Source organism: Anas platyrhynchos, chromosome 2 (assembly GCF_047663525.1).
Source record: "Anas platyrhynchos isolate ZD024472 breed Pekin duck chromosome 2, IASCAAS_PekinDuck_T2T, whole genome shotgun sequence".
In the NCBI taxonomy this organism is placed as follows: domain Eukaryota; kingdom Metazoa; phylum Chordata; class Aves; order Anseriformes; family Anatidae; genus Anas; species Anas platyrhynchos.
Window position 1 is genome coordinate 35,229,138 of NC_092588.1, and position 15,982 is coordinate 35,245,119.

The following is a 15,982-nucleotide window of genomic DNA, read 5'->3' on the forward strand; positions in this document are numbered from 1 at the left end:
ATTAGTGTATTCTTTACTTAGATTACTTAGTGAAATTACTCCTAAAACATAAATTAAAAAAAATAAAGCCAAAGGCAATGTCTCTCATCACTGGTTCCCTGAACTTCTGAAAAATACTGTAGCTTACTGGGAAAGTCATGGTGGTACACAAATACTATTAAGGATGTCATAAGAATAAGAAAGTTTTTCAAGATCATTATAAGTACTTCAATCTGCAGCACAATGTCATTTTGATGGCATACATTATATAGCTTTCATCCCTAGGGAAAAAAAAAAAACAAAACAAAACAAAAAAAAACAACAGTGTAAATGTGAATGTCTTGATCTTGAGCTGAAACAACATGGGCTGGCCTGTAATATCCACAGACGCCCTGGGATTTCTGCAGATGTGCAACCTTTTGGAATATCTGAGGCCAAGAGGAAGGCCTCCAAACTACCTACAACATCATCTGGAAATTAAATACCTTTTAGAAAACAAACTGCCCCCTCCTGCTGACCATAAAAAAAAATATTAAGAAACAATGAAATGATAATTTTCTATGTCATTTGGGTCTACTTCAAATTAAAATGTCCAGGTACTCAACAGGCACGACCATGTACGAACATACATTCTCTTTTCAGGTGCAGGGAGAGTCCTCACCTCACAAGAGACAGTGCTTCCTCATTTTTAAAGATTACCTTTTAATGATGAATTGCATATTCACACCGAAAATACAGATAGTTAATCACAATAAAAAGGAGGTGAAATCTAATTCAATCCTGAGTTCCTTACAAGTTGTATATATGTTACATATTTTGATTGAACTTTTATTCTATATAAAATTATATATTCTACATAGTTTTGCTATTCAAATGCAAATTTTATTGGTAACTTCAGGAAATAATATTGTAAAAAAGACCACCACACTTAATTTTCTTGCATAATCCACTATTTCTTTGTTGAATGGCTTGAATGTCTTAAACAGAAATATTTGACAGTGGTTCCTCCCAGTGCAAAAAATTCCACTTATTCAACAATTTGTTTGCAAGTGTCCTTTCCATCTGACCAAGAAGCTGGCAAGGACAATTATTCAAGCTGCGGAACTTTTATGCTATATTTTGTTTGAAGGTTAATCACACAACATTCATAATTTTGTAAGAGTTCACCAAAGTTTTAAATCTTTCAGCTACTACAATCTGTTCAGGCACTGGATGTGAGCTTCTTAACATGCTTTTTAAGGTACTGTAAAAATAATAAAGCTCCTCAGAGCTCAGATGCAATATTGGCAGCCACCTCTAATCCCCATCTCCCACATTAGGGGCTGTTCTATTTGAAATGCCGTGTAATTGAAATTATAAGCTTTCTGCTTCCCATGGCAGCCAGCCAGAATATTTTACACTAAACCTTACACTAGAAAAATGGTAGTTCAGGTTAACTTACACATAGGTTTCCTGTTTACAGGCAAGAGAGGAGGAAATACATAGGCACCTGGTAATAACATTTGTTTCAGTTTTTGAAATATAACGACAATAATTGTTTTCTAAGTTTCAGTCCTGTTTTACTTACTGTTATTTGGACTAATAATTTTGAATTTGTCACACCAAAGATACCAAAGTTTTAGACAGGTAAAACAGGGCATTCGTAGATTTTTAATTTATTTTTTTTTTTTAAGTTCAGAAAATTCTTTCATTTTAAAATTACATGTTAGAAGATCAAATATTTTATATTATGAGCATTTTCAGTCCAGAACACATTTACCATTCTGTCTACAGCAAGAAAGACATCATTGGAAGTGCCAACCATGAGCCCCATGCAATGCCTACCAGTGGGGCTAATGGAACTGAACCTGTGAGGGGCCAGGTCTTTCCACCAGCTGTCCTTACAGCCAAGGGCTGAAGTCTCCACAGGGACACTGGGCATCCATGCCATGTGTCACAAGGATTGGGCCAGTACCTGGGCAGCTAGGTTTTGCAATAACCAAAATGATGTCAGCAAATAGAATACGAGGAGGTAAGAAGTGAGAAAGCACTTTAGGTGCTTTCCAAAGCAAAAGAGAATATTTTAAGTAAGAAATTATTGCTTTGCAACTGTGCACTCAAGATGCCATATCTGTTTTATGAAACTTGTTTCATATCGATTTCTAGACCAAAAAATTTCAAGGTATTTAATTTTAAATATGCTGAATTTCCACATACTTACAAAAGTGAATTTGGATTTGAAAAAGAAAAGAAAAGAAAAGAAAAGAAAAGAAAAGAAAAGAAAAGAAAAGAAAAGAAAAGAAAAGAAAAGAAAAGAAAAGAAAAGAAAAGAAAAGAAAAGAAAAGAAAAGAAAAGAAAAGAAAAGAAAAGAAAAGAAAAGAAAAGAAAAGAAAAGAAAAGAAAAGAAAAGAAAAGAAAAGAAAAGAAAAAGAAAAGAAAAGAAAAGAAAAGAAAAGAAAAGAAAGAAAAGAAAAGAAAAGAGAAAAGAAAAGAAAAAGAAAAGAAAAGAAAAGAAAAGAAAAGAAAAGAAAAGAAAAGAAAAGAAAAGAAAAGAAAAGAAAAGAAAAGAAAAGAAAAGAAAAGAAAAGAAAAGAAAAAAGAAAAGAAAAGAAAAGAAAAGAAAAGAAAAGAAAAGAAAAGAAAAGAAAAGAAAAGAAAAGAAAAGAAAAGAAAAGAAAAGAAAAGAAAAGAAAAGAAAAGAAAAGAAAAGAAAAGAAAAGAAAAGAAAAGAAAAGAAAATACTAATTCTGGATATGTAATATATAAATAAGACCTTTATAATTCATGCTACCTCAGAATCACACTGCTGTTGTGCCAGATGTCATAGGAACCTTAAAATACTTATTTTAATGGCTTACCTTCTAATTGCTAAACAGTGACCCCAATCCAGCAAATGACATTTAGTTAAATACAGAAGCTTAGGTGATCTAAAATTGTTGGTTATAGTGAAATTAAAATTACACATCACTGGAATATAGCTGTATTCAACATGTACTAATACCATGAATTAAAAGTTTATTTTTTCTTTGTGTGTGAAGCCTCAAATCATTTCACAAACTGAATTCCCAATTAAGGAATTTCTGTATTTATCATAGAAAATCCTGTGTATATTCCATCTGGGAAAGCAACAGAGAAGTTCCAAAGGAGTAGAGAAAACAAGACAGAATATATTTAAATCAGAACACCTCTATAAAACAATTTATTAGAGTGTTTTTTCCCACAGTAATAAAGAGCAAAAACCCAAGGCATTCTCATGTAAAAATGCCTTTTGCAGTTGAACATCTTTTCTTCCCCCTACCCTACAACCTTCTTTCTGTTATACTTGGATTGGTTTGCTTTACATGGATAATTTGCAAAGAAAAATACACCTTTTCATGTGTATATGACAGGAAAGATGAGTGAATGCAAAGATTCACATGAATAAAAACAGTAAGTATGAGTCCTGTTACATTCAGTTGGCAAAAGAAGCAACTCAGAGTGAAGGCAAAGGCTACTCGGTGTGAATTGCCCACTGCATCTGCCCTGATTCTTTCTGTTAGTTACTGTAAATTTAGTTGATTCCCCAGATAACTTACTTTTCCATTACTGTCAGAATTCCAGCCAACCAAACTTTTCGCTAGTGTTTCCGTTCAGTGTTTTCTGGAAGATTTCTAGCCAAATATTTATAAAACTTGTTTATACAAATATAAAGTAGGAAAAAAAAAAAAAAAAAAAAAAAAAAAAAAAAAAAAAAAACTTTGCATCTTGCCTAATACTTTTTATTAAACTAAATATTTGTCAAGAAAAAAAAAATAAAAGAGTCCTTCAGTAAACCACAATCTCTAAGGACATTCTGAATGCTTGCTTCCACTTTGAGTCCTTGCAAAACCCTTAGGAAGAGTGCTGATTCCTGTAAATACTTCAAACTGATTTTCAAATATCAACTCTCTTTGAGAAAAATAAACCTTAGCAAAAGATTCTGTTAAAAAGACTAAAGGGAAAAGGTCTAATTACAAAAATTTCCAGTCTTTCCAGACATGTAATACCAAAAATATACGTTACAACAACATCATAATGTAATCATAGTATAAATTACACTGAGCAATGTTATAGGCATAGATGTTGCATGTCTCTTCATATTATTGGCATCCAGGCTGCATTAGCCTCCACATGATCTTATGTATGGACTTGTATACTGAACATGAAAAATATAACCTGTATAGCTTTTTTCTGAAGACTTTCTAAAAATACTCTTCCATAATTCTTGCAGCTTTGTCCCACAATTTTTCTCAAAACACTTCTCTGAAGGTCAAGGCACATTTAAAGATTAGTCAAGTATACATGAGTAGAGAGAAATTTATGATAATGACCAGTTTAACTAGTAACAGACTCATATTACCCTAGCGGGACACAGTACCAGTATTAAATATGGAATATCGTCACCTAGATCAGGAATTTTTAGAGGTAATATGCACATTTGAGTGAATGTCATGAACCAATTTGTTCAATATATGAGAAGTGTCTGATCAACATCATATTTATTCTACTTCTTCCTTATCTTGTAACTCATATCTCATATAATATCTGAAAATCAAGTATAGTCATAAAAATGTATTTTGGTATTAATTCTGAGGCGCTCTTCAGGTGTAATTCTTATTCTTTTAAAGAATTTGTGAGAATTCATTGCATGAATGCAATCTTCATAGTTTCCCTAAGGGGAACCTCAGTTCAATCTCTATATTTTGTATGTGAAGATTGTCACAGAATAAGTCTCACTGGAAGTTATTAAGGGACCACAGAACAAAATATTACTTCAAAGCATTAAAATGCAACAGCAGTTGGATTTTATTTTTTTTTATTTTTTTATTTTTTTGAGAAGATTTAGATACAGGCAAACATCCAGTGTTTTTTTTCCAAGAGCTCAGGAAAGGGAAGCTAGTTGCCCTTGCCCTCAGGAAGAGGTTGGGTTGGCAGAGCAATAGCTGCAACTTCTGGTCTTGACTTCTTTTTGCAGCAGAGGCAGTAACAGCAGTCACGTTAGTGGGTTTCAGGGATTTAGTCCAGTCAACTTCACCGCCTCTGGCAATCTACTGTTTTAGGCAACTTTATCACAGAATGGCCGAGGTTGGAAGGGACATCTGAAGATGACCTAGTCCAACCCCCCTGCCAAGCAGGATCACCTAGAGCATGTTGCACAGGATGGCATCCATGCAGATTTTGAATATCTCCAGAGAAGGAGACTCCACAACCTCTCTGGGCAACCTGTTCCAATGCTCTGTCACCCTCACAGTACAGAACTGCCCCCTCATATTCATCCAGAACCTCCTGTGTTTCAGTTTGTGCCCGTTGCCTCTGATTCTGTTTCTGGGCACAACTGAAAATAAGAGACCAGCTCCATCCTCTTGATACCCTCCCCTCAGATATTTATACACACTGATGATGCCTCCCCTCAGCCTTCTCTTTTCAAGGCCCAGATCTCTCAGCCTGTCCTCGTATGACAGGTGTTCAGTCCTCTAATCATTTTAGTAGCCCTCCTCTGGTCTTGCTCTGGTAGTTCTATGTCCCTCTTCTATTGGGGAGCCCAATACAAGTACCTATGCCTAGAACAAGCATTAAATGATAGATGTACACATTATATGTCTGTTTATAAACGTGTACACATAGCAAGATTTTGCTAAGAAATATAATGATATTTTATTTTCCTTATTATTTTTATTTTTCCATGTGATTCAATTTATCTGTTCCTTTTTTCCTATGCACGTGTCTGTGGAACTGAAAAATCAAAGCTGGTAGCCATGGGTCCAAACCGATAAGAAAATCGTGTAAAAAACATAAGAAAGTGCTGCAAAATTTATTACACCTCTCTGTTCACTACTGTGAAGAGAAGTAGAAATGAGGCTTGAGTGAGAAGCTGAAAGCAATGGCTACTGAAGTTCTGCTCCTCATTCCCTTTGCCCAATATCCACAAATGCTCTGTGAGCTTCTGGCAGTCCATGTTCTCAAAGATCTTTAGGAATTAAACAGGAACTCTCTGTCTGCCAACTGCTTTGATAACATACTAAGTGTATTATAAATTTTTGATTGTTTAGTATTTTTAGCTTTACTAGCAGTTAGCTGCCTGAAAGACTGCAGGATCAGTCTGCATTGTCATTTTCCTTTTTTCTTTAATACTGCCCAACAAATACTTAACAAAAACTTTGCCAAAAAATACTCACTCATCTTACCAATATTAAAGTGTGCTAAAAACAGGATTGCTATGAGTGGACAGAAATTAATGTTTCCTCTTACATCTGTCTTAAAGTCTGTAAAAACAAATAACTACTGTCTTTTCAAATAATTTGCCTGAGGAAAAAAAAAAAAAAAAAAAAAAAAAAGCAAGCCCTTCTTTAACTTGTATTCAAATTTCTGATGCAATACAACTAGCTCTAAGGTTCTTATTATATAAATTTTCAAAAATTGTTAAATTTTAAGATAAGAGAACTGATGAAAATATCACCACACATAATACTGCATTATTTAAAAAAAAAAAAAAAAAAAAAAAACACAGTTCAAATAGACATATCTTCTTTATCAGTTTCCAAGTAAACATTACTGAAAAGCTGAATTGTAGTTGAGATGTTATATCAAATTTCATAATAAAATTTAAAATTTAAAGGATGTTTTTCTGTCCATTTTGTAATATTGTATATTATAAAACTCTTAAAATGGATATTTAACCATTAAAGAAATATTTAAGGATGTACAGACATAGTTTATAATGACTGAGCTTTCAATGGAAGCTATATAAGTTAGGCCAATAAAGTATGTGTTCCCATGAAATGATAATAATAGATTTCTAAATATCACCTTTCCTGGAATGAAAAAAAAAAAAAAAAAAAAAAAAAAAAAAAACCAACTTCCATAGAACTGAATATTCAGAAGGGATGGGCAAATTAAGCTTTCCTTGTTTAGGATGACATTGCTGGCAAGCAAAACTTTAATCTTTACATACAGTCTAATTTTTACCAAACTATTCTTAAAACTTACAGGATTTCCCATAAGGGAAGATACTTACAGATCCTGCCACTTGAGAGGCACTCTCAAATTCATCAATATCTTCCGTAAGTGTTTCAACCCCAGGTACTTGAGCTGTTCCACAGAGGTAGAAGAAACATAAATCACACTAAATAATTAACTGTTAGTCACTTTGAAAATAAAATATGTATACATTAACTGCTGGGAAGGCAAATGTAGCTACCATACAAGTACTACTTTTCAGTTAACACTTCATTGGAATTTAATTTATGGCTAATTTTAATTTATAAGCTTAATTAAATGAGAAACTGTATCTCTAACATGAACAGAGTGACAAGCAAACTTCCTTCTGCTGCCACATGTTTTGTAGGTTATTATATTTCTATTAAAACTAAAAACTGTTTGTCCTTTGCACAATGGAGTAGTGGATCCTCAGTTTTAATAAACTCTATTAAAGCAAATGTAATTGATTCAATTAAACAAGTTAGGATATAGTTAAATATATTTGAAATAAGAAGTTTCAGTCATTTTAGGCAACATTTAAGGCTATGCAGGCTATAATTTTTACCCATAATGTCACATTTGTAAAAAAACAAAATTTGCTGAGCAATCTCGAATTTTTTGTTTTGTTTTGTTTTTTGTCTGTCACATATGTAATGAGTTAAAAGGCTGTTTATTTACATGTAGCTAGAATCATAGAATATCCTGAGTTGGAAGGAACCCACAAGGATCATTGAGTCCAACTTTGGCTTCACACAGGACCACACAAAAACTAGACTATGTGTCTGAGAGCATTGTCCAAACACTTCTTGAACTTTGGCAGGCTCGGTGCCATAACCACTGCCCTAGGTAGCCTGTTCCAGTGCCCCAGCTCCCTCTTGGTGAAGAACCTTTTCCTAATATCCAGCCTGAACCTCCCCTACCTATGTCAGAGAAAGCAATTTCCAAGTAACATGCTATGCAGTTTCACTGTTTGCTTGTCAGTCCAGTAGGCAAATTGATGCTGTTCATAAACCATCTAAAAACCAAGATGCCCTTCTCTAAGTTCTGCTGTTATTCAAAGGACACTTAGCAGGGAGGTTCTTATGTTTCTAAAGTGCCCTAATTTGTCAAACATCTCAGATTATACTTCTTATAAAAACTGAACTGTGCTGAAATACAGCAACTGTGGTTACCACATTCATTGCATTTGCAATACTGCTGTATTTCAGTACAGTTCAGTTTTTATAAGTATAATTTGCAATGAATGTGGTAACCAAATGAAAGTGGAGGAAGAAGAGGTGATAATGATGCAGTGTTGAGAAGTGGTCAGAGAACTGTTCAGGATTTTAGAGATGATGCCACATTTTTGCCACTGCTGTATCTGGTTCACAACCCTAATTCCCAAATACTTTCATCCTTTTTAATTTTTTACCTTAGTCATGCAGTTCATTCTGGAATAGAACTGTATGTGTTAATTACAATCCTATTTCTATTGAACATCCCTAATTTCAAACTTTCCCCCACATCCAAATGCCTGTTTTGAACTTTAAATTTTATTGTCACTTTAAAGGAAAGACAAACTTTGAAGCGACATATCCTAGTATTTTCGCATGTATCAGGTGGAAAGGTGAGCTGGTTAACTACAAATAATATAAACCAGTGACTCTTGTTTGATAGGGAATTAAGTATGATGTGAAATTTGCTTAGCAAAATTTATTTAGCAAACTAAATATTATGTATCACAGCACAATCTGTAGATCTAATAACAGAATGGAATAGGAAATGCATACCATGTCATACATGCATACCATGGCATAGCACAATATAACCCATCAGTTTCGGTCCAAATACATTGTTCCAGGAAGAGCCACAAAACAAGTCTTTGTCCACACCTCAGACATATGTAGTGTTGCATACTCCATTGAAAAGTAGCTCAGGTTGCAAACAGCTTTTTTCAGATATGCTAGGCAGTTTTAAAAGTTTAAAGGTCTATGCTTTACATTCATCTGACATTCAGAGTTTACTCCCTAATGAGGTATTGTGTTTTAAACCTTCTACAAGAATGCACTGACTGCAAAGATCTTATTTGCAATTTCTTTCCTGCCTCACATCATGGCTCTTACTCCAAGGGTATTGTACTTGCCAGCAAGAGAGACTGAAATAAGTGAAACAAGATCCTACAGTACTTACAGGCAACTGGGAATAAATGAACACATGCTTTTACTGATACTGTCTCTTTATATAAGTTTAAAAAAATACACATTTTTATATGACCTGTACACTCCCCCCACACTGAGAAGAATATAGAGGCTGACAGACACAAACTTTTACCAGATCAGTCCTGTTGCAGTGTCTATCTTTTAAAACCTCAGCCCTATCTGTATAGAACAAGAGGAGGACTTGCTGGAGAACTGATCCATGAGACTGGACTTGTACTGTTATCTACACAGGAAGTTTACAGTGCAGTCACAATAGTTGCTTCTACTAATAAAAATCAGGAGCCTAGCTATTGAATTCTTCCCTTAGTTATTTCCTGTGAAATGGTCCAATGGGAAAGAAAAACAGTTTTGATGGGTATCATTACACAATAAAAAGAAAAAGCAGTGTTAGAGCATCTTGTGCTGTCCAATCTCAAGACCTGATTCCTGTCTCTCATTTTTACTGCTTAGATCAGACACAACTCTGCTCAATTCAGCAGGATTGCACTAGAGGGAAATCAGTGCAGTGGTTAATTAGAGTCAGGTCCAGATTGTCAGTTGAGTCAGTATTGTGCCTGATGCTGCAGGTGATCTTCTTATATAGTCTTGCATTGACTTTATTAGGTGGAATTGCTTTAGTAAGGCTTATTTATAAGAACTGTTAGATCAGATGTGCAGCCAATTACTTCTGAACCTGGTTCATCTGAAATCCACAAGAGAGGTGCTCCAGATCAAACAATTTAACAATTTCTCACTAACCCATCAAGGAAAACTGCCTCAACTTTACTACACATTAGCACCTTGCTTGCATAATCCTGAAAGAATGGTTTACATCAGCACTTTGAAATTAATAGTTTTCTCTCAGTGAGGTAATTGGTACAGATAAGCAAGAGTAGAAAATAAACTCTAATAAACTTGGGAACCAAAACCTGTTAATCATTTTTTTTTTTTTAATAATATAATACATTCTTAAGAAGACATAACTAAAATTTAAAGTGCAACTTGATGCTTTGGTTATTTAGGGTTTTCTAACAGTATCTTTAAAAGTCTCTTTTATCATCTTCTTCACATACACAATATTTATTGGAAATAAATATTTATTTATTGGAAATAAATATTAAATACACAGAAAACAAGTAGTGTGATGCATTTATAGGAAAGATGGATAGAATGGGCAGCTGCCTGAGTTTTGCACCTGTTTGTATTCTGTGCCTACTTGCAAAACACAGATCTGTTTTTGTTTGTTTCATCAAAAATTAATACTAGCCAACATCTTAGGAAAAAATATACTTTGAAAGGCTGAACATTTCTGAGAGAGCCTCTTGACAGAAATTTGGTAGTACCTTACTGGTGACCTCAGTCTTTCTGCCCTAGAAGCTATGCTATTTTCTAGCTATATAGCTAATGGGTTCGTGTATATTCACAGACATGAAACAGATGTGGTTATAACAACATGAATCTTGTTACCTCATCTACCTTTTTTTTAAGGGAAAATGTTCTCCCTCTTTACTATTACCATACTGACTACAGAGTATTCAGAGATATATTAAGTGGCCCAAGTTAAATGGCTATAGCACTACTGTGGTCCACACTATGCAATCATGAAACATTCATTTGCTTTGTTAGACGTATCTAACAGCATCTTTGAACACCTTCCTTCATCCTGGTGCCTTTGCCACCTAGCAACAGGTGGCAAATTTTACTGACTTTCTGCTCCCAGTAAATACAAATGAGCCTACAGTTTCAGGGAGTGATGGCAGATTAGGTATAATTCTGCTACAAGAACAAGGGTACAGAGGAAGGGAAGAGGAAGGCAGAGACCTGTTCAAAACAAATTGTTTCATATTCAATTCTGCATATCCCATAATCTATCCCAAACAAGCCAGCACCATTTCCCTTTCTTGGGATTATTCAAATAAAATAAGAATTTTGCTTTCCTTTCAAAGGGTTTAGGTGCAGTCATCAATCTGTCTTTCTTGTTGATAATCCTCATCTAACTTGTAAGAACTTAATATTTAGAGATTTTTATTCCCTATATATATATATATATATTTATAAAGTCATCAGTGGCAGAGGACAGGAAAAACAAATGGCATAACTGCATTAAGCCTTTAATCTTTAAAGACACACTAGTTACTAATGTTGACATATGTTGCTTTACAAATGTGGTAAATGAACAAAATGTCAGGTTGATGTCTTACCTAATAGCATTAAATAGCAGACATTTAGTAGGACAATTAAAAATAAAATAATAATAATAAAAAAAAGTTATGATTTGTTTTGCATTAATTAATCAAGATGGCTAACATATCTGCAGCTACTGAAGACTAAACTGTAAATCAAATCTTTCAATTAATGGACTCAGCTGGTCCTGCCCAGAAGTACAGGAATTGATTGAAAGATTTATCGTTGCAGAATCTCTGTCCAAACATCTATTCCTTTCTGTCTCCATTTCCAGTGACAAGATAAAGTTAATCTTCATCAACTTAATCTTTTATAAGAAAGCAGGGCATTCTCTGACAAGATAGCCCTTAGGAAGTGCTTTTTCCATTAGATTTCAGGTGTTCTGTTCAACAACCAGAGCAGAAATTGAAATTGGGCTGTGTCCTGACTGCAAATTACCACTACATATACTTATGTTGATATAAGGAGAAAAATTGTACTTGAGTTTTTGTAAAAACTCCTTTATATTGAATTTTTAATTGTCAGTGGTGCTCTGAGAGACCAGAGAGGCATTTCTGATACTTAGTTTAAAAGTGGAGGAGAAATTATTTATTTTTCCTATATATTATTTGAATCCTGTGGCTGCATTTGTACTATTAAATTAAATATTCCGAAGACCATTCTTCATCACAGAGGCCAGATGGCAAGGAACAGCCCATGTTTATGTTATTAAGCTATGTTACATCCAAAATACTGTGCTAACATATAAACTGTCTGCTAAGGATGAATACTGACCCCAAATATGCCTTCTTTTGTGGTGCTAATCGGCCACAGCCAAGAACATGTCATGGACTCTTCTAACATATTTAAATGTAAATGATTGAGTTCATGTGCCCAGGAACACCCTCTGGAAATGTTTAATCTTCTTTTACAGACATAAAATTTACTCTTAAATTCAAGATAGTGGGGTGAGTTTTTTTGATGGGCACCAAATATTTATATAACTCACCATCAGAGTCTGACATTGCTGGCTCAGATGTTTGAGATACCATGGAGACATCTTCTGGCCTTTCTGCCATATTATCTCCTTGCAATCTAAATTGTGGAAAAACAGAACAAAAACATATGCAATCACATTCCATAGATAAGACACATAAGAATGTTAACTGACTACATACCTCTCAACACCACTGACCTAATTAAAAGAGTGGCTTTGCTGAGAAGTCAGCATCCATGGTCCAATCACATCATTCCAGATTTTTTAATAGCCAAAACCTGACTCTACAAAACAGTCAACTAAATCCTACCTTGCATATTTATACAAGACTCATTTTAACAACAATGTATTTTCAGTGGTATCACATGTATATGAAACTCTGCAAGCATCCTTCACTACGTTCAAAAATATTTGAACTGGACAGGATTGTACTGAGTGTCTGTGTCGATGAGTTGGCAGCAGGGTGGCGACAGGGTTGGCCTCAGTGAGAAGACGCCAGGGGCTGCTCCATGCGGGACACAGATGGTTCTAGCTGGCTCCAGTGGACCCACCACAGGACAAAGCTAAGCCTGAAAGCCAAGACAGTGGCACCTCTGAGAAAATGCATTTAAGAAAGAGAAAGATATGCGAGACAGGTAGAGGAAGAGGGAAGGCGTGGGAAAGAGCAGTAGGAACATCACAGTAAGAGAAGGAGGTGCTCCAAACACTGGAGCAAATATTTCCCCAAGCTTGGTGTGAAGACCATGCCAGAGCCAGCATCCATTGCAGACTGTGGAGGACCTACACGGGAGCAAGTGGATATTTTCTGAAGCAATCATGGCCCACGGAGAGCCACAACGAAGCAGCACAGAGAAATTGTTACAGATTGACCACAACCTCCATTTCCCCTGCACTGCTGGTGGATGGGAGTAGAGGAGTCTGTGAATGAAGAAGTGAAGTTGAACCTGGGAAAAGGGGGAGGAAAGGTGTGATTGTAATATTAGTATTCTTGTTTCTCTTTAGCCGAGTCAATTTCAATTGGCAATAAATTCAATTAAGTTTCCCCAGGTTAAGTTTGTTTTGCCCACGACAGTAACTAGTAAGCAATCTCCCTGTCTTAATCTCAACCCACAAGCTTTTTCACCAGAATTTCTGCCCCTTTCCTGGTGAAGGCAATGAGTGAACAAGCAGCTAAGTGGGCTCTTAGCCAAAGTTAACCCACTACAAGTAAATACACACAAGAGTATTTCCTCCCTTTTAAAAGAAAAATCCAGACTTTATTGAAGGTATCATCTTCATGCTTTCCTCCTGCATCGGCTGACTGCAGTGCCTTGGCAGTAATTTACAAAAATAAATCTGTTGTTTTTCAAATGAGTATCCCAAGAGTCCCACCATACTTCTTCAGGTTCCTATGAATCCTGAATACAGATTTTACTCTGAAGAGATGGTCTATAGTACTTAACACAATATAACTGCCATTTACATAAAATTTATTTTAAGTTGAATTTATTCAGACATGAAAAGAATAAGAAAAATGCAAGCCAGTTTTGCAGAGCCCAGGAATTATAAGAATGCACTGAAGTAAAACCTTGGGGAAAGAAATAACTCATCTCTTAAAAGAAGTTCCTTTCACTCTGTATTCTCACTCTCTGCATCTGCTTTACTTGAGTCTTTGAATTAACCTTTGAAACCAAACAGAATCTCCATATTTGCCCTATCTGAATTTCACATTTTATGACTTGCACATTTATCTAACATATCTTCTAAATATTTTTTTCTCCCCAATAATTAAGTTTCTGTCCTTTTAGGACAGAAAACTCAGTATAAATTCATAATGACTCTTACCTGAGGAAGCAGCTCCATAGAACTCAAAACTCCTTAAGGCAACAAAAAGATAAAATTTAGAAGTTGTAAACCCAGTTTTGAAAATGAATTCTATGAATCCCTTATAGCTGGTTTGTAATGCTCTACTTGCCAATTCTATAAAAACTTAACTTATAAAGCAGGCTCTTCTAAAGACAACAGTAAAACAGAAACAAGCACTATTGTGTTTGCACTATTACCATAAAGATATTCAAACAGGGAGAAAAACTCCAAATGAAATAACCATGTAAGGGAGGAAGACCTCAAAAATCACATAATTTGCATTTGCATTAAAACTGACCTGCATTACATACAGACACATAAGTACTGCAAGCATGTATTTAAGTGTATAAGGATATACATGGAATCATAGGAAACAGAAGCAATGCACACTTGTCTGCAACAATTCTGATAATTTATCTGTGCTTAATTAAAAGGAAAATTAATCCAACTTTCTCTGCTTATATTGCACTCCCAAAAGATTATCTCTAGAAGTAGGTAGGAGCTGCTTCATTTATCCCTTCAGAATTCTACAGATTTTGTAATTCATTCCCATTATGAGATTTCATAAATATCCCTGCCCTCCCCCTCTCCCCCCCAAGAAATCAGACATTAACTATTTAAATGATTCTCATTTTATTCATGAAATTACATACAATTAAATGGATCCTTTGCCTCGTGACAACTTTGAAAAACCCAGATCACCTTCCTTTTACTTTCTAAAATCTACCTGTAAGTTCTTTTAATAGTGTAATACATGCTACTTCGTTATGCCAAAAGCATTACACATGGAGCTACTTACATAATTTGAATTCTGGCTATAAAGAAGTAGACACTGGAAAGGGTCCCTGTGAGAGGAAGATTTGATCTCTGCAATACGCAAATCTTTGAAATGACATCTACTTTTTCTAACACAGTTCACTATTCACACTAATATGTTCTCTCAGACATATTTCCTAGCGATCTTGTCTTCTAATCCAACTGATTTTACTTAAGCAGAATATATGGTGAAACATATCACTACTATCTGAAAGCTAGTCCTTCCCAGAACTTGTATTTGACAAGAAATAAAAGTTGACAGTATCCAAAGTCCAGATGAGTTTATTGTTCTTCCTTATTGTAATCAGCTGCACAGCATGTCATCATACTTCCCCATTCTTTTTATGCGACAGAATTTGTGGTCTTGTTTTCATATCTCCCTCATACCCATCAATATCCAATGTACATGAGACATTAAAAGGACAGCTTCTTGACATTCTTGACACTATGGTAATTGCTGCTTTAGAAAGATGTGAGATGACTAGTTAGATTGATGACCCCACTTAGAAGCTGAAAAGAAAGAGACGAGATGACACAACAAAACAATTCCTTATTTGAATCCAAAATCTATCTAACAGCATTCTAAAATTACTAATTATAATGTGTAACTAATTAAGCATGGGATTAGTGGAGAGGGAAGGAGAGGATAATACTAGAGAAGCTGTGATTTTTCCGCTTGTACCTTCCCTAAAACTATGCAGTAGTCCTCCATCAGCTGCAGTTTCCAGACAATAGGGCATTGGAATTAAACTATAATTTGGAGAGAAAACTAAGAGAAAGCTGTCAAGGAAGCTGAAATATTTTTTTTCTTCCATGACTTAAAGTTGGCATGCATTTTCAAATTTGAAGTTTGTGCATTTATGCCTAAGAAAACTGCTTTTTAACAGGTAAAACAAAGTCTCTCTTGAAGAGCAGCTATAGATATGTCTATATTTGAGTGTGCACATACAGATAGATGCAAGATAAATTCCTCTAGTGCACTAAATTGCTAATGTCAGCATATACTAAGGTTGTCTTCTATATCAACAC

The 15,982-nt window shown here is 34.9% G+C and overlaps 1 protein-coding gene across 7 annotated transcripts in view; it reads right to left on the reverse strand.

Annotated features, from left to right (window-relative positions):
• The window catches only part of C2H8orf34 (chromosome 2 C8orf34 homolog), a 186,855-nt gene that overhangs the window by 44,105 nt on the left and 126,768 nt on the right, over nt 1–15,982 (reverse strand). For all 7 annotated transcript variants that reach the window (XM_072034536.1, XM_027452324.3, XM_072034538.1 and 4 more), the window contains 2 exons: nt 12,305–12,390; nt 6,993–7,066 (listed from right to left, as the gene is read on the reverse strand). In XM_072034536.1, coding sequence (XP_071890637.1) covers nt 6,993–7,066; nt 12,305–12,390 — 160 coding nt within the window. The remainder of the gene's footprint in view (nt 1–6,992; nt 7,067–12,304; nt 12,391–15,982) is intronic.